We start from the raw sequence: 23,203 nt of genomic DNA on the forward strand, positions 1-23,203 counted from the left end.
GACAAACCAGGTATTAATAAATCATCACAAGATAGACGGGTGAGAAGAAAGAATTATCAGGCTGAGATGTGTTGTATTCCCCTGGCAGTATTCTGTGGTGAATCCCTGCATTATTACTTTATATATGGACATGTGGACATATAGACATCATAGAGGGGAGTCACCTGCTTGGGACCCTCTTTTATTAGTCAGCTTGGGGAGTCCATATGTATAACCAGCTCTCACACTGGCTGAACCATGCCATGCCATTCCCTGCATTACAAGGCCAATTATTCATTTAGCTGGCATGGACCTTTCCCCTACATACTATCTTGCTCAGAGTAGTGATATGTGCTGTATGTATTTGTGTATCTTTTGCACCTTTGTTTGTTCATCCTGATTCTGAGTCTTTGAATCAGTAACTCGGTATTGATATAAATACAATGTTACATTACTCCTCATGGTATGACAGAATGGCTCAGTGATCATTTTTTAAATCTTTTTTTGTGAAATAGCTGATTTTTGATTTTCTATCCAAAGTTTCTTATTCACCTTAGATAGTAGTCTGATAAATGCTTGTTTAGCCGACAACTATCTCTCCTGAGTCCTCTATAGACATGAACTCATGGCTCGGTCCAGCCTTTATGTGTTTTTAATCAGGAGAGAGTAGTAAGCTCCTGCCAGACACCTCTGATGTCCATTTTTCTTTTTTATCCATTGATTTATTGTTTATTGCAATTATGCAAATAAATTACATATTCATTACACTGATGAAGCCAGCATTATTCTAGAAGATCTGATTATTTCAGAATATTTATGGAAGAACATTTCCTAAAGAGCCCTGAATAATTATGCTACAAATGATTGTTCATTGAATGGATGCATGAATTCTCGCTCAGTTTTCTTCTTGTCTTGTTAACATTCAATAATCATTAAAGTTGGGCACTCCAGCAAAATCTGTCCTTGTTAATAACGCTAGAGAGGGAACAAGAATATATTATTTTCCAGAGAGCCTAGAATTGTTATATAAATTGCAAAATGCCTCATTTAAGACAAAACGAAGAGTTGTTGGATGTGCTATTAGGCTCTTTCCTGGTAGTAAACCTTACACTGTGTAGCAAATAGTACCCATGGGTAAATTATAAATCACTGGAATCGGTGCCTCAGCCTCTACATCATGCTGCTCTCAGAATACATAGCAAAAATCTGCTGACCTGCTGACAGAGTCCCTTTAAAAACCTATTTCAATCTAGTATTGCTGCAATTGTACTGACCTGAGGAATAAAGCTGTCTTATCACTAATTCTACATGAAGAACAGTGTAAAAAAAATCACCTGAGTTTGCTTTGTTTATTCTGCCTCCGAAAAATTATATTCTGTGCTCTACACTAAACACTCACCTGGGGGTATCTGTCTAAAGCTCCAAAAACAGGATTCAGGCAAAAACCTTAATGGAACCATTCACTATAATGAGACAAATGGAGTCACTTTGGACTCCATATGGCCTTCGTTTTGGGGTTATCTGTCTTTTTAGGGTGCAAAAACGTGATCGACCGCTGTTTTGACTATGCTTAAAAAGATGGGACACCACTGGTAAAGAGTCCAGACAGGAAACAAAGTGACTATCTGCCTCATTATAGTATATGGTTCTGTCAAGGGCTGTGTCTGAATCATGTATTTCAGATATTTAGATGGGAACCCAGATGTAAGTGCTGAATGTAGAAAACAGGAACACATTTTTTACCTTAAAAGCAATCAAAAATGGTATGCACCTACAAATGGTACCAATAAAAACTTCAAATCAACCCAGAAAAAATAAGTCACCACTCGAGGCCATCATGTGTTAATTTAAATACGGGGGTGTCCACGGTACTAGTAGAATGAAGGATTTGGAAAAGTGACATGGCTCCCCACAAAAAAAAAAAATCCATTGAAATCTTTGTCCCAAAAACCAAATGACCCCATACCTGCTGAGCCCCCTGAAAACCTAATGACCCCATACCATGCTGAGCCCCCCGAAAACGTAATGACCCCATACCTGCTGAGCCCCACAGTTAAAATCCTGTGAAATGTGTTCTCCCAAATCCAAATGCCCCCTGAGCAGCACAGCGTGCCGCCTAAACTGCAGTTAATGCCCACATGTTTAGCAATGCTGTAGTGGGTAATGACCTCTTCACAATTTACAGGGAGGAGATGGAGGGGTTTCATAAGCACAAGCTTGGCACAATGTGTTGGGCACAAAGCTGGCATATATACAGTTTTTATTCTGCAATACCAACTGTTTGCTTAATTTTTGAAAACTCTTGTGGGGCAAAGTACTACATCTGGGCAATAAAAATGAAAAAAAGCATATACAGAATGGGAGGAATAGGACTAAGCAACAGTACATGTGAAAAAGACTTAGGTATACTAATAGATCATAGACTGAACATGAGTCAACAGTGTGATGCAGCAGCAAAAAAGGCAAATACAATTCTGGGATGTATTAACAGAAGCATACAGTCTAGATCACGTGAAGTCATTATTGGTCTTTACTCCTCTTTGGTCAGACCTCATCTGGAATACTGTGTACAGTTTTGGGCACCACATTTTAAAAAAGACATAGACAAACTGGAGCAAGTTCAGAGAAGAGCGACCAGAATGGTGACTGGTCTGCAAACCATGTCCTATGAGGAACGGTTGCAGGATTTGGGAATGTTTAGCTTGCAAAAAAGAAGACTGAGAGGAGACTTAATAGCTGTCTACAAATATGTCAAGGGCTGTCACATTGTAGAAGGATCATCTTTATTCTCATTTGCACAAGGAAAGACTAGAAGCAATGGGATGAAACTAAATGGGAGGAGACACAGATTAGATATTAGAAAAAACTTTTTGACAGTGAGGGTGATCAATGAGTGGAACAGGCTGCCACGAGAGGTGGTGAGTTCCCCTTCAATGGACGTCTTCAAACAGAGGCTGGACAGACATCTGTTTGAGATGATTTAGTGAATCCTGCTTTGAGCAGGGGGTTGGACCAGATGACCCAGGAGGTCCCCTCCAACTCTACCATTCTATGATTCTATGATTCTATGAAAATAGTCACTGGAGCTGTACTTGAATTACCTGCCGTGTTCCCAAACATTGATGTAGAGCCACATACAGTAAGTTGCCACATTCAGGAGAAGTTAAGTAACAAGTTTTGAATTTATTTGCTCCTCTTGCCCCTTGTGAAAATGAAAAATCGGGGGCTAAATCATTTTAGTGGTATTTTGTTTCTTTACAGCAAAATGGTATCAAATTCTGTGAAATACTTGTGGTTTCAGCATGCTCACTGCACCCATAGATAAATGAACTGAGGGAGTAATTTGGAAAATAGTCACTTACGGCATGAACTGCTGTTCTGGCAACTCGGGGGCTTTGCTAACGTGATATGGAAACCGCTAACTATTCCAGCAAAATCTGCAGTCCAATATGGTGCTACTTCCCTGTGCCTGAAAAGGAGTTTTTTTTTATCCCAAATGGCATATTGGGGTTCTTAGGAGAAATTGCCCCTGAAAAAATGAAAAATTTGGGGCTAAGGGAACATTTTGGTGGCAAATGCTTACTACAATTCTAAATGAATTCCTTAAGGGGTTTAGTATCCACAATGAGGTTATTTGTGTGAGATTTTTGCTTTCTCAGAACCTCAGAGGATTTTCCCACATTCTACGCCAGCCAAGATGTCATTCCTAAAGACAAATAGGGCATTTCCCCCTCTGTGCCCTGCTGAATGCTTAAACAGAAGTTTCCAAGCAAGGTTTTGCCACATTCTGGATTAATTGCCTAATAATTTGTGGGGTACATTTTCTCCTATTACTGTGATAATAAAAGAATGGGGCTAAAGCAAATATTTTAGTGGAAACATCATTTTTCATTTTTATACCCCAATTTTATAAAATGATGTGACCACCTGTTGGTTCAAGGTTCTCGCCACACCTCTGGATCAATTCCTTGAAGACCATGGTCTCCAAAATTGGGTTACTTGTGGGGAGTTTCTGCTGTTGTGACATCTCAAGGGCTCAGCAAATGCAACAAGGCTTTCTGTAAGCTATTCCAGTGAAATTAGCCATACCATTGTGCCCAAGCAGTGGTTTTCTGCCACATATGTGGTATTGATGAACTCATGAGATATTGCACAACAATTGTGGGGTACATTTTCTACTGTTATCCATGTGAAAATGAAACATTTGTGATGAAAAATTTGAGGCTAAAGCAATATTTGAGTAAAAAAATATTTTTTTTTACTTTTTCCTTCCACATTCCACTCAAAAGTGAAGTGCACCCCCAAAAAATAGGTTTTCAAATGTCATTGTAAAAAATTAAATACTGGAAAAATAAAGGAGGAATTTAATGATATATTGAAAAAATGAGAAGTTGCTGCAAAACTTATGCCTTCTTATAATATTACTACTACTACTACTACTACTACTACTACTACTACTACTACTACCTCTTTAAATGTAGCAGAGCTTTTCACAGTGATGAGGAATAGCAGAATTTAGAATTAAGGTTCTAGGCAGAGTTGGCAAAGCAGTGTTACAGAGTAGACTCAGAAAGCAAGAACTTGTGTAGTGATGCTCAATTTGTAATGAGGTTCCTGGCAGAGCAAGCAAAGCGATGTAGCTGAGTGGTCTCTGAAAACAGTAATTGGTGTAGCAGAGTTGAGTTTGTAATGAAGTTGTTGGTAGAGCAGGCACAGCAATGTAGCAGAGCGGATGCTACAAACAGCAACCATTGTACTGTTTGTAATGAGGCCCTTTTGCAGAGCAGGCACAACAATATAGCAGATTGGATTCAGCAAGCTAAACTTGTATAGCAGATCTGAGTTTGTGATGAGGTTCTTGGCAGAGTACACAGAGAGATGTAACAAAGCAGATGCCACAAACAGGAAACTCTTTACTGCTGCAGAGATGAGTTTGTAATGAGATTCTTAGCAGAGCAGGCAGAGAAATGTAGCTGAATAAACTCAAACAAACAGGAACTTGTGTAACAGACCTGACTTTATAATTAAGTTTTTGGCACAGTATGCACAGCAATGTATCACAGTGGGTGCTGCAAACAGAAAACCCTTAGGCTATGTGCCCACGTTGCAGAAATGAAGCAGAAAATTTCTGCTTCATTTCTGCAAGTCCTCTCCCGGAAAAACGCATGCGGAATTCCGCACGCGTTTATCGAGCATTTTTCTCGCGTTTATCGCGCGTTTTCCACATGCGGAATTGCCTTGCGTTTTTTATGCATTGGACAAAGGCAATTCCGCTTGCGGAAACGCAAAATTAATTGACATGCTGTGGATTTTTGAACGCAGCATAAACGCTGCGGAAAAATCCGCAGCATGTGCATAGAACTTGCGGAATCCCATTGGGGACCATGGGGTGCGGATTACCAAGCGTTTTACAAGCGTTTCCGCTGCGGAAATTCCGCATCAAAAACGCTTGTAATCCGCAACGTGGGCACGCAGCCTTATAGCAGAGCTGAGTTGGAAATGAAATTCTTGGTAGAGCAAGCACAATAATATAGCAGATTGGATTCAGCAAAGAATAACTTTTGTAGCAGAGCTGAGTTTGAGATAATGTTCTTGGCAGTGCAGGCAGAGAGATATAGCTGAGTGGACTCTGGAAACAGAAACTTGTATAGCAGAGCTGAGTTTCTAATGGAGTTCTTGACAGAGCAGGCATAGTGATGTAGCAGAGTGGATGTTGCAAACACCAATTGATGTACTTTAGCAAAGCTGAGTTTTTAATTAAGTTCTTATTAAAGCAGGCGGAGATGTAGCTGATGATTGGACTCTGCAAACAGGAAGCAGAGCTGAATTTCTGAGGTCAAATGTACCTGAACTTGTCACAGTGATTAGTAGCAGTAAGCATACAAACAGCCTGAATTCTCACGCCATGTCTCATCACTTATGCTGGGCTAAATAGCCTGAGACGGTAATATCACAAGGCCCAATGTTCTGAAGAGCGGAGAGACCAGACTGCTGAAGTTGTTGGCCACTGGATCCAGGAGAGGCGAGTAACAGTAATTCTATAAGAGATAGTCATTCCAATATTCAATAAGGAATTGTCACGCAAGGTGTAGGAAAGACGAAGTGCAACACGAAGGGAAGAGGGGAAGGGAGCCCAGACACTAGGGTAAGGGGGAGTGGAGACCTCCTAGGCTGATCTGATATCACCCTGACTCCCCTATCATCCCTATATTGGTTCCTCACCAATTGCTGCACAGGAGCCTAAGCCCTGTATTTCCATAGTGCTTGGCCCTGGATTAGGAAGGGGGGGTGAGCACTAGTCAGTCTCCACTAGCAACTAAAGACAACAAGGGAAACACACGGGGAAAAGTAACTTAGCTTGAGCCGAATTCAGAGACATTACACCAAATATCCTACTAGCACCAGAGAGGAAGTAAGGAGACTGTAACAGCTCCAAGCCTTCACAAGGAAGTGTGAATATCACCGGCCCCTTTCTGCAGCAAACTGAAAGCATTTAAACACCCAGGCCTGGCTGTCAATTAGCAGGAGGGAGGTAGCTGCTTGGTCTTGGAGTGAGACAGATTCAAGAAGGTGTCTGTAATGCCAAACAAAGAGATCTTCTGCAACCAACTGCAGGGCGATTGTCAATCACATCTGACACACCCGTGACAGGAATAGACTGTGTTTACACATAGAATCAACGTACAGAAAAAATGAATAAGTTTACAAAGTTCAAAAAAAGGAGAGCAAAAGCTTTAAAGAAACCTCATGCTGTTTGTTGACATAGTCGTTGTCTTTCAAAATGAGCAGTCTGCTTGTGCTGGCAAACCGCTTTTCACAATGGGCTTTACTTATCTATTGTATTTCATCCATTGACAGTACTTGTGTGTTATAATATATTCTGAAACTGAAGCCATGCTGCTATTAATAATTCATCTGTCTCTAACACATACCGGTCATCAAACATACCTTTCACACACTCTCAGCTAGAGGAACAAATCAATATTTTAGGAAAATCAAAATTGCTTATCTGTCTGAACTTATTATGTGGACATAACACAACTGTCATGGCTCTGTTGTCTGATATCCCAGGGCTAGGGACCCCTTCCCTATCCTTAAAGCTAGGGGCACCCTAGCTATCTCTGCTCCCCAGATTACTTCTAATGGTGAAAATTGCTGGGGCCATGTACCTTGCTGAGCTCCTAAATCAGCCCTAAACTGTCCCCTCACCCACCCAGCGTTATGTAGTGTTTGGGAACCATATTTTTGTATTATGCAAGCTTCTTATAACAGGAATATTTTTGATAGTGCATAGTTTTTGGATATGATATAGTAGTGTTATGTGTGAGATGTATTTTACAGTATGACCTCAGCACTATATGGTGACATGGCATTCTCAAATGAATGTACATGAATCATTGTTTAAAAATGGCAACGCTACTTTACTTGCTTATATTGCTTATATAAAAATGGCCTGCCAAAATTACACGTATAAAATATCCGAACCCTGGCCGATACAATAATAATGAGTAGAATCACTCTGCTTCCGCTGGTGTTAGATATACAATAGATACATTTTTTTACATTAAAGGGATATTAACATCTCCAAGATCCTATCCCAATTTGTAGTAGGTGTAATAATAGTAATATTAGCAAATATCTCCAATTAGAAATGTAGTATAGTATTTTTGATTCGCTATGTCTCTTTCCTCATGTGCAGGCATTGCAGGACCATAGGTAACCATGGGTACGACCACTAGCAACTAGCTAACTAACTGTGACTTTATCAGTGGAAATAACCATGGATACCTAAGGTCCTGCAATGCCTGCACATGAGGAAAGAGACACAGCAAATCAAAAATACTATACTACATTTCTAATTGGAGGCATTTTCTAATATTATTGTTATTATTACACCTACTACATATTGGGATAGGATCTTGGAGATGGGAATACCCCTTTAACTCCATTTTTCTGTTCCTATAAACTGGGCAGGCAAACAGAATATTAAATGTGAACGTAGCCTAACATAGGCTGGATGCGAGTTTTATGTTTACCCCCCAGTAATACATGGTGGATGGGAGGTTTATATGTCTCCGGGATTCTACTGCTTTCATTAACTCCTTCACAACCTTAGACATATACATCCAAGGTCGTGTCCCTGCCTTTGATGTGGGCTCCGACGCTGAGCTCGCATATTTCCCTGAATATGACAGCTGATCTGATCAGCTGTTATGTGCCTCTAATAGCCGAATCTCCTATGAACACCAGCCCCTGACCGACATTTATAGGAGATCTTGATTTCTGCTACACATAGCAGAGCTAAACTGCTGCTATGTATAGCACAGGCGATCAGATGATTGCAGCTTCAAGTCTCCTAAGGGGATGATTGAAGTCAGTAAAAAGAATATTAAAAAAAAAAACACAAAAGTTCAAATCACCCCCCTTTTGCATCATTCAAAATAAAACAATAAAAAAAAATACACATATTTGGTATTGCTGCGTTCGGAAGTGTCTGATCTATCAAAATATAAAGTAAATTAATCAGATTGGTAAACGACGTCACGAGAAATAAATCAAAACAACAGAATTACAGTTTTTTGGCTGCTGCAACATTGCTATAAAATGCAATAACAGGCGATCTAAACATCGTATCTACCACAAAATGCTATCAATAAAAAATGTCAGCTCATGGTACAAAAAATAAGCCCTCACCCTGTCCCAGATCACAAAAAAATGGAGACACTATAGGTCTTGGAAAATGGTGACATAAGCAAAACAAATTTTTCTTTCAAATTTCAGATTTTTTTTCACCACTTAAATAAATAAGAACCTATACATGTTTGGTATCTGCATAGTCATACTGACCTTGAGATCATATTGGCAGGTCAGTTTTAGCATTTAGTGAACATGGTAAATAAAAAACGCAATCAATCAATGGTGTCATTCAAAAGTATAACTCGTCCCGCAAAAAACAAGCCGTCATATGGCTTTATTGACGGAAAAATACAAAAGTTATGGCTCTGGGAAGAAGGGGAGCAAAAAATAAAAGCGCAAAAACGAAAAATCGTAAGGTGGTGAAGGGGTTAACTTCTATAATAAACCTTTTTCTTCTTAATGCGTGTTCCTTCTTTTCTACATAATCTTTCTCTGAGACTATAGATTCTTTGTCCTTTCTACACACTGAGGAAATTTGTGAACATCCCTATCCCCCTTTTTTCTGCTATCTCTATCACTGAGTGAAGAAGGAGAGCAGAGAGGGCTGTGAGAACCGAGCAGAAGCAAAATGGTAGGAATTTTTTAATGAAGACTATGAAGAAAGTTGCTTAATGGCTTATCCCTAAAATATGAAATACTCTATCCCCTAATAATACAGTAGGGAATAACTTACTGCAGTCGTACCCCCCAGTAATTCTGACAACAAGGCTCTGAAACCAGAGGAGCAGACTTGTTAGAATCAGATGTTTGATGGAGAATTGCCTTTGCTCCATTCATTGTCTGTGGGACTGCTGGAAAGAGCTAAGCGCGGTGCTTTATTTCTTTTACATTCCCATAGACAATAAATGTAGCATTTCAGAAGCAAATAAACAATAAAACAATCTGTATGACGATGTACACAGCCTTTAAATAAATTTCCCCCATTATGCATCATTTTTGTATTGTTCCTCTAAACACAACATAAATGTGTAAGTCTTTGCAGACCGATTTCTCTGCCATGCCGTGAGGAAATATTAACAGAAGCACAAGTCAATGATGCCCTCATTACAGAACCACATCCTTTTATAAGTATATACTTTACTGATTCCTTGTGGAAGATCTAGCACTTATGGCTGCTGTGAGATGTCTGAGTCTAAGCTACATGTAGCTACTTCCAGTGTAATTAAATGTCCACTTACAGCATTGTGCTTCCTTCGTCTCTGAATCATAGATATTCACACCAAACTTCTCATAGTGCTTCTCAAAATGCTTGTCAAGCTGCTGAGACCACCCATTGTTGTCTCCTGGAAGTGTCGGAAAAGAAAGAATAACTGTTATTATACGTGCCGTATAGAAGGAGCAAGAATAAGTAGCAAGAATTAAGACAGAATATAAGAGGTAAATGAGGAAAATATTGATCTCCATTTTTTCACAGACACGTCTTAGAAATGATTGCTACCACATATTTCTATGTAAAGGCATTCTGTCAGTAGGATCTAAGCTGTCTATATGGGCATGTATGTCCTACAAAGTTGAATACAATGATACCATTACCTTGATATCTGCGATCCGATGTGTTATTCCAAAGAATCCATGTTTTTCTTATATGTACAGTATATCACAATTTTGTAAATATTTTATATCTTTTAATGGGACAACACTGAAGATATGACACTTTGATACAATGTAAAAAGTCAGTGTACAGCTTGTATAACAGTGTAAAATTGGTGTGTCCTCTAAATAGCTCAACACACAGTCATTAATGTCAAAACCGCTGGCAACAAAAGTGAGTACACCCCTAAGTCAAAATGGCCAAATTGTGCCCAAAGTGTCAATATTTTGTGAGGCCTCCATTATTTTCAAGCGCTGCCTTAACTCTCTTGGGCATGGAGGTCACTAGATCTTCACAGGTTGCCACTGGAATCCTCTTCCACTCCTCCATGACTACATAAAGGAGCTGACTGGAAGAACTGGAAGTGAAAGGTAACGATCACAACCTCTTAATTCAAGTCTATGAGAGACTCCTTATAGCCTGGTTCTGGCTCTCATAGACTTACGTTCAGAAGTGTCTTCTGGTCCGCCCCTGTAGTAATCCAGCAGGTGATAGCTAACAGAAGACGACCGTAGCGGTGCAGAGAACAGAAGAGAATGGTGACTGGTAAGTATTTTGCTAAGGGCAGGAAACAAACATTTGTGGTACCACAAAAACAAACAAACGCCGGAGTGGTGCTTTAAAGTCATTCTCCCACACTGACACTCCAGACTTCCCTGGAAAGACAAACCCAAAACTGACAACTGACCCATTAGAACAAGCCCTAACATTCTAACATTCAGGCTATGTGCCCACGATGCAGAAATGCTCAGGATATTTTCCTGAGCGTTTCTGTATCTCCCTGGCAGAAAAAAATGCATGCGGATTGTACATGTGTTATCCTGCCAGGGACATTCGGAAGTGAAGCGTTCTTCACAAGCATTTCCGCATGCGGGTTGACAAGCGCTTTCCAAGCGATTTTAGCATCACTTGGAAAGTGCTTGACAACTAGGTCACACTATATAAATCCATGCAACTGGCATGGATTTATATAGTGTGACCCGAGAGAATGGTTAAAAATAAAAAAATAAAGCTATACTTGCCTTCCGATGGCCCCCGAGACTTGCTGCGCTCCTGTGCTGGCTGCTGGCAGATTGCGGTACACTGTACTGAAGGACCTGCCGTCACATGACTGTGACGTCAGCGCAGGTCCTTCAGTCCTGTGCGATCTGTCGGCAAGCGAAGAGAAGGAGTCCGGGGGCCGTCGGAAGGTGAATATAATCTTTATTTTTTATTTTATTCTTTTTTTATGGTACCTGGGTGTGGAGGAGACTCTCCTCTCCTCCACACCCGGGTACCATCCGCACATTAGAAAGCGCCAATTACGCAAGTACAGATGCAGTCTTGCAGAATTGGCGCGTTCTAATGCAAGTCAATGGTGGCGAAAATGCAGCGCTTCCGCAAAATTTCTGGACATGCTGCGGATTTTTAAGCGCAGCATAAACGCTGCGGAAAAATCCGCAGTATGGGCATTGAAAGTGCAGAATTGCATTGGAGACCATGGGGGAAGGTTTACCAAGCGTTTCCCAAGCGTTTACGCTGCGGAAATTCCGCAGCGTAAACGCTTGAAAAACGCATCGTGGGCACACAGCTTTAAAGCATTCCAAGTGCTGTAAAATTAATAATAGATGGTTTGTGAGCCTTGATTTCTATAATGTCAAGGTGACCACACAAGCACTGACTAAAGCTGGTAACGCACATGAGAAGAGTGTCAGGTGAAGCTGTAGATCTTCTTGACCAATGATCATTAGTTTAAAATTGCACAGTAAATCAACAATCATTTGTGATGACTGATGGGAGATTACTGTTTGTTGAAAAAGTGACATGTAATGTGGGACTTTTTACCTTGACAGCATAAATTAGACATGTGTGGCTGTGGCTAATTATTTCCACCTTAGCTCTCTGGTATGTCGATGCTAATAGCCTGCCATATGAGTAACTGGTGATATTATTCTTAAAAGGGTTGTCCAGTCATATGATATTGATGACCTATCCTCCTCTTGAATAGGAGCTGATCTGCAGTACTCAGCAGCGACCACTACATATTGAATGGAGCTACCCAATGCAGTTCCATTCAATGTTTGCATCCAGCCGATGGAGCTGTTAGTAGCTGAGGGTAGGTGGTACTGGGTGTCAGACTCTCACTGATCTGATATTGATGACCTATCCTAAGAACAGTTGATCACTATCATATTATATGACAACCCCTTTAAGTATACAGTTACCTTTACTACCTTAGTGATTAGAAAACACGTTCAGCAAGGCTGGGATTACTATGTAGATAGTTCAAAATCAGAGGTCCCAGTACTGTCTTTTAAAGGGAACCTGTCACATGAAAAAATCTTATTAATTTGCAGATATGGGGTTAATCTGCTTAGACCCACACTGCCGGAAGGAAATGAATTTTATTACCCCTGACAGCATTCTGGTTCCAGTCATAGGGGTGGCGCGGGTTCAATCTGTGTATAGAGAGAGGCTTCTGCAACTGCGCTCCCCACACTGACTGACAGCCGGCTCTAATGCTGAGCTGCTGTCAGTCAGTGTGGGAGGCGCAGTTTACAGCCGCCGCTCTCTATACTCAGAGTGGTGACTGAACACGCGCCAACTCCGCCCCCCGTGACTGAAACTGGGATGCTACAAATAAATAATGAAGTTATTTTCCTCCCAGCAGTGTGGGTCTACAGTAGGTGCAGGTACCGGGCAGGTTCACAACACTATTAACCCCATATCTGCAGGTTAATAGCGTTTTTTTGAGGCGACAGGTTCCCTTAAAATGTAAATATAGACATACAAATAATATGCCTTGACATGTGGCTGTGCATACTATACAGATATACAGACATTGGTACATTGTAAAGAAAAAGCAAATCACAGCCTTTAGGAAAATAACTGTTACAAAATGGAATAGTTATAAAAAATGGTATTAAAGACATGATCTAATAGAATATTTTTTAACAGAAATTAAAATTCCTTGCGAATATGTCTTTGGAGTGTGAAAGGAAACCAGAGCATCCATTAGCAGCATAATGACTGCGGTTGCAGAGGTCGCAACCACGACCAGGGTCCACCGACACCAGCACAAACTTCAACTGGATGTGCGTCCTCGGATGCACATTCAGCTGAAGTGTATTGCGGCCCATCCAGCAGCTCAGTTTGCGTGCACATGAATGGGGACGCATGGCAGTGATGTCATGCGCTCCCGTCGCTTGCACGCTGAAGTCAGCTGCCGACTTCAGAAGAGGACGCCATGCGGTGGGGGAGTGGGTAGGAAGTGAATATAATTGTTTATTTTTTTCTATACATATGAATCAAAGAAGTGTTTCAGCTCACCCTTGATAGGAATCAATACATATGCGTGGTTAGAAGCACGAAAAAATCATCTCTGCTAGACGCGATACACACTTGTAGGTAAGAAAGAATCCAGCTTCCATGATGAAAAATATTCGTTTTTATTTTATCCATTAAAAACAGGAATTCCAGTACAACCATATTGAGACAGTTTGTGGGGGAAAAAGAAGTACTACCGACCACTGGATGCGTTTCGAGCACCCTAGTGCTCTTAGACTCAGTAAGTGTGATGGATTACATAAAAGCAAATATTTTTTATGGTGGAAGCTGGATTCTTTTTTACCTACAAGTATTTTTTTCTATGCATTAAAGAAGAGCGGCAGAAAGGGGGGCATATATACCAGGATGGGGGATATATATACCAGGATGGGGCCCAGTATAAGGGACATATATACCAGGATAGGGGATATATATACCAGGATAGGGCCTAGAAGGAGAACATATATACCAGGACGGAGGACATATATATACCAGGATGGGGCCAGGTTCAGGGACATATATACCAGGATGGAGGTCATATATACAGGGCCGTATTTGCCCTTAGGCACTTGTAGGCACGTGCCTAGGGCGCCGGAATTCGGGGAGGGCGGCGCCTGAGCGTGTTTTTTTTTTTGGGGTCGTGCCCCGAGTCGGCCGGGTGGCTCCGCCCCCCCCCAGCAGCAGCGCACAGACGCTGCTTCTTCTCCGGCCGGGCCAGCACTGCAGCAGTTAACTTCCCTGTGCTGGCCCGGCTGCGTCACTGCTAGGAGTCGTACGATTATACGATTAATGTAAGGCTTTGTGCCCACGATGCAGAAATGCTCCGGATTGTTTTTGAGCGTTTCTGCATCTCCCTGGCAGAAAAAACGCATGCGGATTGTACATGCGGATTGTACATGCGGATTGTACATGCGGATTGTACATGCGTTTTTCCTTCTAGGGACATACGGATGTGAAGCTTTCTTCGCATGCATTTCTGCATGCGGGTTATCAAGCGCTTTTCCTAGCGATTTTAGCATCACTTGGAAAGTGCTTGACAACTTGGTCACACTATATAAATCCATGCAACCGGCATGGATTTATATAGTGTGACCGTAAAAGAATGGTAAAAAATAAAAATATAATTACCTTCTGATGGCCTGCCAACGTCACATGACTAAATGACGTCACGGCAGGTCCTTTTCAGACCATCGTGAGCTGCCGGCAAGCCAGGACGCATCGGATAAAGACACCGGGGGCCATCAGAAGGTAAGTATAATATTTATGTTTTATTTTATTCTTTTTTTTTTACAGGTACTATGGTACCTGGGTCTGGAGGAGAGTCTCCTCCTTTTTTTTTGTGTGTTTTTTTTTTTTGGGGTTCGTGCCCCGAGCCGGCCGGGTGGCTCCCCCCCCCCCCCCAGCAGCGGCGCACGGACGCTGCTTCTTCTCCGACCGGGCCAGCGGTGCATCCTTGGCGATGCTAAGGACTACCTTATGGCCAGAGTGGACATTAAAACAGCTCACGGTACTGAGTCCCACAAGGTCGGTGTCGTTCAGGACTTGTTGCACCCTATAGGTCGGGACTTTTGTTTATTTTGGGATCTGTGAGGGTAGGGTTCTGGGTTCGCTGGTTCAGATAGGAAGCCAGTTAACCCTGATATGGTAGCACCACACCCAGAGTCAGACAGATTTCCCTTTTGTGTCCTTGTGGGGGATGAGGAGGTAGTGTCCCCTGAGTCTGATATTCCAGAGTTAGGGGTGACCAGTGAGAATTTTGGGTCTGCCCAACATAGGGACCTAACTCTGAAGGAAGCCTTCAATAATGTCACCGTCATAAATGGGGTTGCACAGGAGCCGGGGGCTGACACAAGGTTTTCTTATTTTATGGTGAGTAGGGAGTTGCTGTACCGGGTCACGAAAGTGAGGGAACAGCTGGTGGAACAGTTAATAGTGCCAGATCCCTGTAGAGGGAAGATGTTGGACATGGCTCATTCGCATATCTTGGGGAGACATCTACGGGTGGAAAAAGCGCAGGAACGGATTATGCAAAGGTTCTATTGGCCTGGATGTCACCGTAAAATACTAAAGTATTGCAGGTCCTGCCCTACGTGTCAGCTAACCGCCCCACCTCTCACTTTCAAAGTTCCCTCGTGCCATTGCCCATGATTGAAGTACCGTTCGAGAGAATTGCCATGGACTTGGTCGGCCCCCTGGTTAAATCTGCTCGTGGGCATCAATATATCTTGGTCATCCTGGACTATGCCACATGTTATCCGGAAGCGATTCCCCTGAGAAACTCCTTCGCAAAGATTATAGCCCACGAATTGGTCCACGTTTTCTGCCGGACAGGTTTACCAAAAGAGATCCTGACTGACCAGGGAACATCTTTTATGAGTAAGGTGATGAGGGAGTTATGCAAGGCCCTGCAAATTTCCCAACTGAGAACTTCAGTGTACCATCCTCAGACAGAAGGCCTTGTGGAAAAGTTCAATAAAACGCTAAAGAGTATGCTGAGGAAGGCCATAGAAAAGGATGGTAGAGACTGGGACTATCTCCTACTGTATCTGTTGTTCTCCATCTGAGAGGTTCCACAGTGATCTACGGAGTTCTCAATATTCGAACGGCTCCATGGCCGACATCCGCGAGGTCTCCTGGATATAGCCAAGGAAACCTGGGAAGCCGAGGTCACGCCCCACAGAAGCGTCATGTAGCAAGGGGCACTGATGCAGCAGAGGATTGTGAAGGTGATGCCCATTGTAAAGGGACAATTCCTCCAGGCACAAGAAGCTCAGGCCAGGGTCTACAACCGGTCAGCCAGAGTGAGGCAATTCAGTCCGGGAGACCGAATCCTCGTGCTAATTCCTAGGGTGGAGAGCAAGTTCTTGGCCAAATGGCAAGGGCCGTATGAGGTGGTGGAGAAGCTGGGCGATGTGAACTACAAGGTTCATCAACTGGGACAACATAAGCCGTAGCAAGTATACCACATCAACCTCATCAAGCCGTGGCAAGACAGGGAGGCTGTGGAAGCTCCATGCTTGCTGGGCAAGCCAGAAGTTGACACTGGAGGAGTCGCAATAGTGGAAACGCTAACGAAGGCCCAGAAACAGCAATGTCAGTTACTGCAGAAGATCGGGGATCTGTTCTCGAAATTGCCGGGCTGCACAAGGGTCATAGAACACGAAGTTCTGACGGAGCCACATGTGCGGGTGAACTTGAAGCCCTATCGGATACCTGAGGCCCCAAGAGAGTTGATCTCCAAAAAGGTGGCGCGTATGCTCAAACTCAGTGTCATTGAAGAATCCAAGAGCGGTTAGTCAAGCCTGATCGTCTTGTCCCAAAGCCCGATGGTGAGTGGAGATTTTGCAATGACTATCGGAAATTGAATGAAGTCTCCAAATTCAACGCATATCCCATACCACGCGTCGACGAGCTAATCGAGAGGCTTGGGCCAGAAAGGTACATAACCACCTTGGATCTGACGAAGGGATATTGCCAGATCCCCATGGCACAGGGAGCCAAGGAGAAGCCGGATGGATGCTTCCAGTATGTCCGGATGCCGTTTGGGCTGCAGAGGGCCCCTGAAACCTTTCAGAGAGCTATGGATCGAATTCTTGCACCCCATAAGCAATACGCCGCAGCATACCTGGACGATATTGTTATCTTCAGTCCCGGACTGGGAGAGTCATCTGGAAAAGGTCCAGGCGGTGTTTGATGCTCTCAGAAAGGTTGGGTTTTCAACCTGAAGAAATGTGCCATGGGGAAAGAAGAAGCCAAATACCTGGGTTATGTGGTTGGTAGAGGTGAGATCAAACTCCAAGTCAGTAAAGTGGAGGCAATCCAAACCTGGCCGAGATCGCTGTAAAAAAAGCAGGTTAGAGCCTTCCTGGGGATTGTGGGATATTACAGAAGGTTCATCCCAAAATTCGCCATGATAGCCACACCCCTGACTGACCTCCTTAAGGGGGCGAAATTGGCTATGGTCAAGTGGACTACGGAGGCGGAGTCGGCCTTTCAAGAAATGAAGGTGGTGCTGTGTAAGCAACCGGTCCTAGTAGCCCCCGACTTCAAGAAAGAGTTTGTACTCCAGACAGATGCCTCAGATGTCGGTTTGGGAGCCATCTTTTCCCAGGAGATACACAGAAGGAGCACCCTGTCCTCTACCTGAGTAGGAAGCTGTCCTCAAGCGAGAAAAATTATGCGGTCATAGAGAAGGAGTGCTTGGCCATAAAGTGGGTGGTGGACACGTTGCGGTACTATCTGCTAGGTCGAAAATTTAGATTGGTATCCGACCATGCATCACTCAGATGGATGAGGGAAACAAAGGGGAAAAATGCCAGGGTCACTCGCTGGTTTTTAGCCCTACAGGATTTCAACTTCCATGTAGAACATAGAGCAGGGAAGCTAAATATTAATGCTGATGCCCTCTTGAGAATCCCCTGTCTAGTGGTAGAAGGTGCCAAGCCCCACGGCTTTAGGCAGAAGGGGGAGGTATGTAAGGTGGCTAATGGTCGTATAGTCGATGGGAGATATGTATCACAGAGATAGCTGGTCTCTGTGATGTAACCCGTGTATTTTCTCTAGTGCAAGCATGCACTAAGAGGATTAATTGGTGCACCTAGGAGCCGGGGTACGGGTTGCTAGGAGAGAATGGGCGGGTCCAGCAACCCACATACCTCACCTGTGGGTGTGGTTAACAGCCTATAAAATGGAGGCTGTTGTTTGGCACATGGTCTGTGTGCTTGGAGGGAGAAGGCCTCCTGTGTATGTTTTGTCTCCAGACCAAGCCAGGACACTGGACGCTACACAAGCCTGTGTGACTACAGCGCTGGTCATCCAGAGACTTTGCTATAAGAACTGTTATCCTTGTTTTTGCCTGCAATAAAGGCTGTTTTGTTTGTATTTTCCTTTTGAATGGTTTATGAAGATAATAAACCGTTACGGACATTTAAAGGAACATGCCTCCTGTTTACCTCAAACCGCACCTGAGTGAGTACCATCCCTACAACACTTATCAAAAACGGAACTGACAAACTAAGTAGAAAGGAAGAGAGAATGAAGTCATGTGCCAGTCATCTCGATGGCACCAGTGTTTGTGAGCAGTCAGTGTTCACTACACAGAGAGTGCCCTATAATCACACCTTTACTGACTGGAACTTTATCAGGGAGGAAAAGGATTTTAACTCTAGCTCCACCTATTGGATATAAACAATCCTAAAAGTGAATATCATCCCTTTGATGAACCTTGTTACATGATTTAGGAATATAAGCCAAACTAGACACTCTGTTACAGGGGTCTCAAACTTGGCTAAGTATATGGGTCGCACATAGAAAAAATGTGAATTTGAAGGACCGCATTCTTTGCAGGATGATATGACATTTTTAATGATACAATATTGTTTTTCCTATACATACACCTTTTGGATAATTTTTTAAACATTTTTGGCTTTTTATTTTATTCTTTTAAATGGCATTCATTTTATGGGCTATGGCATTCATTTTTATTTCCTTTTTTGTGCCCCCTAATTGGCAACATACAGTGATTTTTTTCTTACAATTAGCACCATATAGTAATTCTGACCAACTTCTAAGGCTGCGTGCCCACTATGCGTTTTTCAATCGTTTTTGCCATGGAATTTCCACAGCGAAACCGCTTGAAAAACAATTGGTAATACGTGTCCCATGCTCCCCAATGATAATCCGCATGTTCTGTGCACATGCTTCGGAAATTTCCGCTACAGACTATCATTGTGGAAAAATACGCAGCATGTCCATTAATTTTGCGGACATGCAGCGTAATTGCCGCCATTGACTTGCATTGATCCACATAATATCCGTATGAGCACATTTGCACAAGCGGATATTATGCGATTCAATGTGCGGATGGTACCCGGGTTTGGAGAAGAGGAGACTCTCATCCAGACCTGGGTACCATAGAACCTGTTAAAAAAAAAGAATTTAAAATAAAAAATAAAGATTATACTTACCTTCTGATGGCCCCCGGTCTCCTCAGTTATGCGTCCGGTCTGTTGTATGGGTCGCGGTGGTGTGAATGGACCTGCCATGACGTCATTTAGTCATGTGACAGGTCACGCGACTGCCGACGTCAGCGGTCGCGTGACCTGTCACATGACTAAATAACATAATGGCAGGTCCTTTCACACTACCTCGACCCATACAACAGACCGGTTGTAGCAGAGAAAACACCGTGGGCCATCGGAAGGTAAGTACAATCTTTATTTTTTATTTTTTACCATTCTTATTGTTTTTTTTTAACTATTACTTGGTCACACTATATAAATCCATGCCGGTTGTATGGATTTATATAGTGTGACCAAATTGTCAAGCACTTTTCCAAGTGATGCTAAAATTGCTTAGAAAAGCGCTTGATAACCCGCATGCAGAAATGCATGCAAAAACGCTTGACAAACTCTTCTACCTGACAGGAAAAACGCATGTACAATCCGCATGCGTTTTTCCTGCAAGGGAGATGCGGAAAAAATATGCAGCATTTCTGCATCGTGGGCACTTTGCCTTATAGTAATGTCTCCATCTTGTAGTAGTTTCTCCTTCTTGTAGTAATGTCCCCATCCTTGTCCGCATCTTGTAGTAATGTGCCCATCCTGGTCCCCATCTTGTAGTAATGTCCCCAACCTTGTCCCCATCTTGTAGTAATGTGCCCATCCTGGTCCCCATCTTGTAGTAATGTGCCCATCCTGGTCCCCAACTTGTAGTAATGTCCCCATCCTTGTCCTCATCTTGTAGTAATGTGCCCATCCTGATCCCCATCTTGTAGTAATGTGCCCATCCTGGTCCCCATCTTGTAGTAATGTGCCCATCCTGGTCCCCATCTTGTAGTAATGTGCCCATCCTGGTCCCCATCTTGAAGTAATGTGCCCATCCTGGTCCCCATCTTGTAGTAATGTGCCCATCCTGGTCCCCATCATGTAGTAATGTGCCCATCCTGGTCCCCAACTTGTAGTAATGTCCCCATCCTTGTCCCCATCTTGTAGTAATGTGCCCATCTTGGTCTCCGTCTTTTTGTAATGTGCCCATCCTGGTTCCCATCTTGTAGTAATGTGCTCATCCCGGTCCCATCTTGTAGTAATGTGCCCATCCTGGTCCCCATCTTGTAGTAATGTGCCCATCCTGGTCCTCATTTTGTAGTAATGTGTCCATCCTGGTCCCCATCATGTAGTAATGTGCCCATCTTGGTCCCCATCTTGTAGTAATGTGTCCATCCTGGTCCCCATCTTGTAGTAATGTGCCCATCCTGGTCCCCATCTTGTAGTAATGGCCCATGCTGGTCCCTAACTTGTAGAAAATTCAACAGAAAAGAATCACAGAAAAGAAGCATTAAGCAGCCTCAGGGGTCACATGCGGCCCTTGGGCTGCGTCTTTGAGACCCCTGCTCTATTAGGTGCTATTTCCAATAGGTGGCACTAGAGTTCCAATAATTATGAGATTAGATGTAAAGTGGGTGGCACTCACCACTGCTGCATTATTCTGAGCTTTTTTCATTGAAAAGTCATATGGGAATACAAAGTAAAGACACATAGACTGGGCTACTGCTGTTTCACATCTAATTATGCTTCATCTGGCCCTCACTAGAGGGCACTAGACTTCCTGTCCTCTTCCTCTCTGAGGAGGCAATTTACATATTTAAATTCTCAGAGGAGCATTGCTTGCCCTATAAGTCTCTTCACAAGAAAAAAATGTTCCCCTTTAGAATATTAACAAGCGCTAAAACATCTTGCCTGTGTTCAACCATCAAAATACTGGTGACAAGTTCCCTTTAAGTCAATGTACTATAGAAAGGTCTTCTTTTTCTACATTGCTTTGATTGATTGTGGGTCCTGGAACCTTTGTTGTATTTCATCATAAATTATTTTTCTTCTATTTTTAGGACGGCAACAATATAATTTACTATAGCAATTATTTTTTCAGTCCTACTGGCATCCATAGACGTTTTTCATGAACTAGTGTCTAGGTATTAACCCTAGCTGAATGACTACTACTGTAGGTAACATGTCATCAATCATATTTGTCATCAGTATCACTAGTTTCATTCCATGAGCGCTTTTTTTCATAGGCATATACATATACTCAAGTCCAGAACAAGAGCTTCATTCCTGTGAGCCCATGAACCTGTCAAATGGTGAAATATGAGGCCGATCATATATTGTCCTTTTTTATGGGCATATAAAAAAATTGGAGTTTGGATTTTAACCTCTTCCTAACAGGAGCAGTTTTTTTTCATTTTTGAGCGTCCCCCTCCTTCAGAAAGCCATACGTTTTTGTATTATTCCGGGAACATATTTGTTTGAAGACTTGTTTTTTGCAGGACAAGTTGAAGTTTTAGATAACAACATTCACTTTCCCATATAATGTACTGGAAAATGGCAAAAAAAAATCCTATTGAAGTGAAATAGTGAAATATACAATTCTACCATTGTATTTTGTGTTTCCATATATGGCTTTTAGTGTGCAGTAAAATGACCTAACAATATGATTCTTAAGGTCAGACTACGACGATACCTAACTAATTAATTTTTTATTCTAGTTAGCCTTTATTATACTGTTATTGACTTAAAAATTCTGAACTTTGTAAAAAATTATTTTGGTTAATATTGTATTTTTCTGCCAATGGAGCTTTATGAGGGCTTAATTTTTGCATTGCGAGCAGGGCTGTAGTTTTTATTGGTACTATTTTTGGGTACATACAATGTTTTCATCATTTTTTTTTTATTATATTTTTTGGAGAGGTATGTTGAGCAAAAAAACAGCAATGTTGGTGTATCTGACTTGTTTTTAAACTTTACTTATTTTTATTAGTATCCTTAGGAATGGCTGAACATAACGATCTTCTGTGAAGGCAAGCCACAGGCTGGGTTTCTTAGAGTGACCAAAATAGCGACAGGGGCCTTTAGTAGGTTCCTGACTGCCAGGAAATAGATCGCATTGAGAGATTGACAACAATATTTACCATATTTTTCAAACTATAGAATTTACCTTAATATAAAACATAACCCAGATTTAGGCTGTGTGCCCACTATGCGTTTTTTAAGCGTTTCCGCAGCGGCAATTCCGCTGCAGAAACGCTTAAAAAACGCTTGGTAGAAGGCCTGCCATGTTCCTCAATGATAATCCGCATGTGCTGTGCACATGCTGCGGAAATTTCCACTGCGGATTATGATTGCGGAAAAATCCGCATCACTACCAATTATTTTGCGGAATCGCGGCGTTTTCGCCACCATTGACTTGCATTGGACCGCGGATTCAATGTGCAGATGGTTTGGAGAAGAGGAGACTCTCCTCTAGACCCGGGGACCATAGTACTTGTAAAAAAAGAATAAAATAAAAAATATATATTATACTTACCTTCTGATGGCCCCCGGTCTCCATAGCACTCCATCCTGGCTTGCCGGCAGCTCGCGGTGGACTAAAAGGACCTGCAGTGACATAATTTAGTCATGTGACGGGTCACGCGACCGCTGCCGGCAAGCCAGGACGGATCGGATAAGGACACTGGGGGCCATCAGAAGGTAAGTATAATATTTATTTTTTTACCATTCTTTTACGGTCACACTATATAAATCCATGCTGATTGCATGTATTTATATAGTGTGACCAAGTTGTCAAGCACTTTCC

The 23,203-nt window shown here is 42.5% G+C and overlaps 1 protein-coding gene across 2 annotated transcripts in view; it reads right to left on the reverse strand.

The window, feature by feature from the left end:
- The window catches only part of RXFP1 (relaxin family peptide receptor 1), a 575,874-nt gene that overhangs the window by 99,645 nt on the left and 453,026 nt on the right, over nt 1-23,203 (reverse strand). Inside the window, exon 3 of one of the 2 annotated variants that reach the window (XM_073644759.1) lies at nt 9,855-9,959. In XM_073644759.1, the coding sequence (XP_073500860.1) occupies nt 9,855-9,959 (105 nt within the window). Of the gene's footprint in view, nt 1-9,854; nt 9,961-23,203 lie in introns of those variants that run through there. The other variant, XM_073644767.1, reaches the window with a different exon arrangement.

Source organism: Phyllobates terribilis, unplaced genomic scaffold (assembly GCF_046119375.1).
Source record: "Phyllobates terribilis strain yellow unplaced genomic scaffold, ASM4611937v1 Scaffold_1__5_contigs__length_1240528914, whole genome shotgun sequence".
Lineage (NCBI taxonomy): Eukaryota > Metazoa > Chordata > Amphibia > Anura > Dendrobatidae > Phyllobates > Phyllobates terribilis.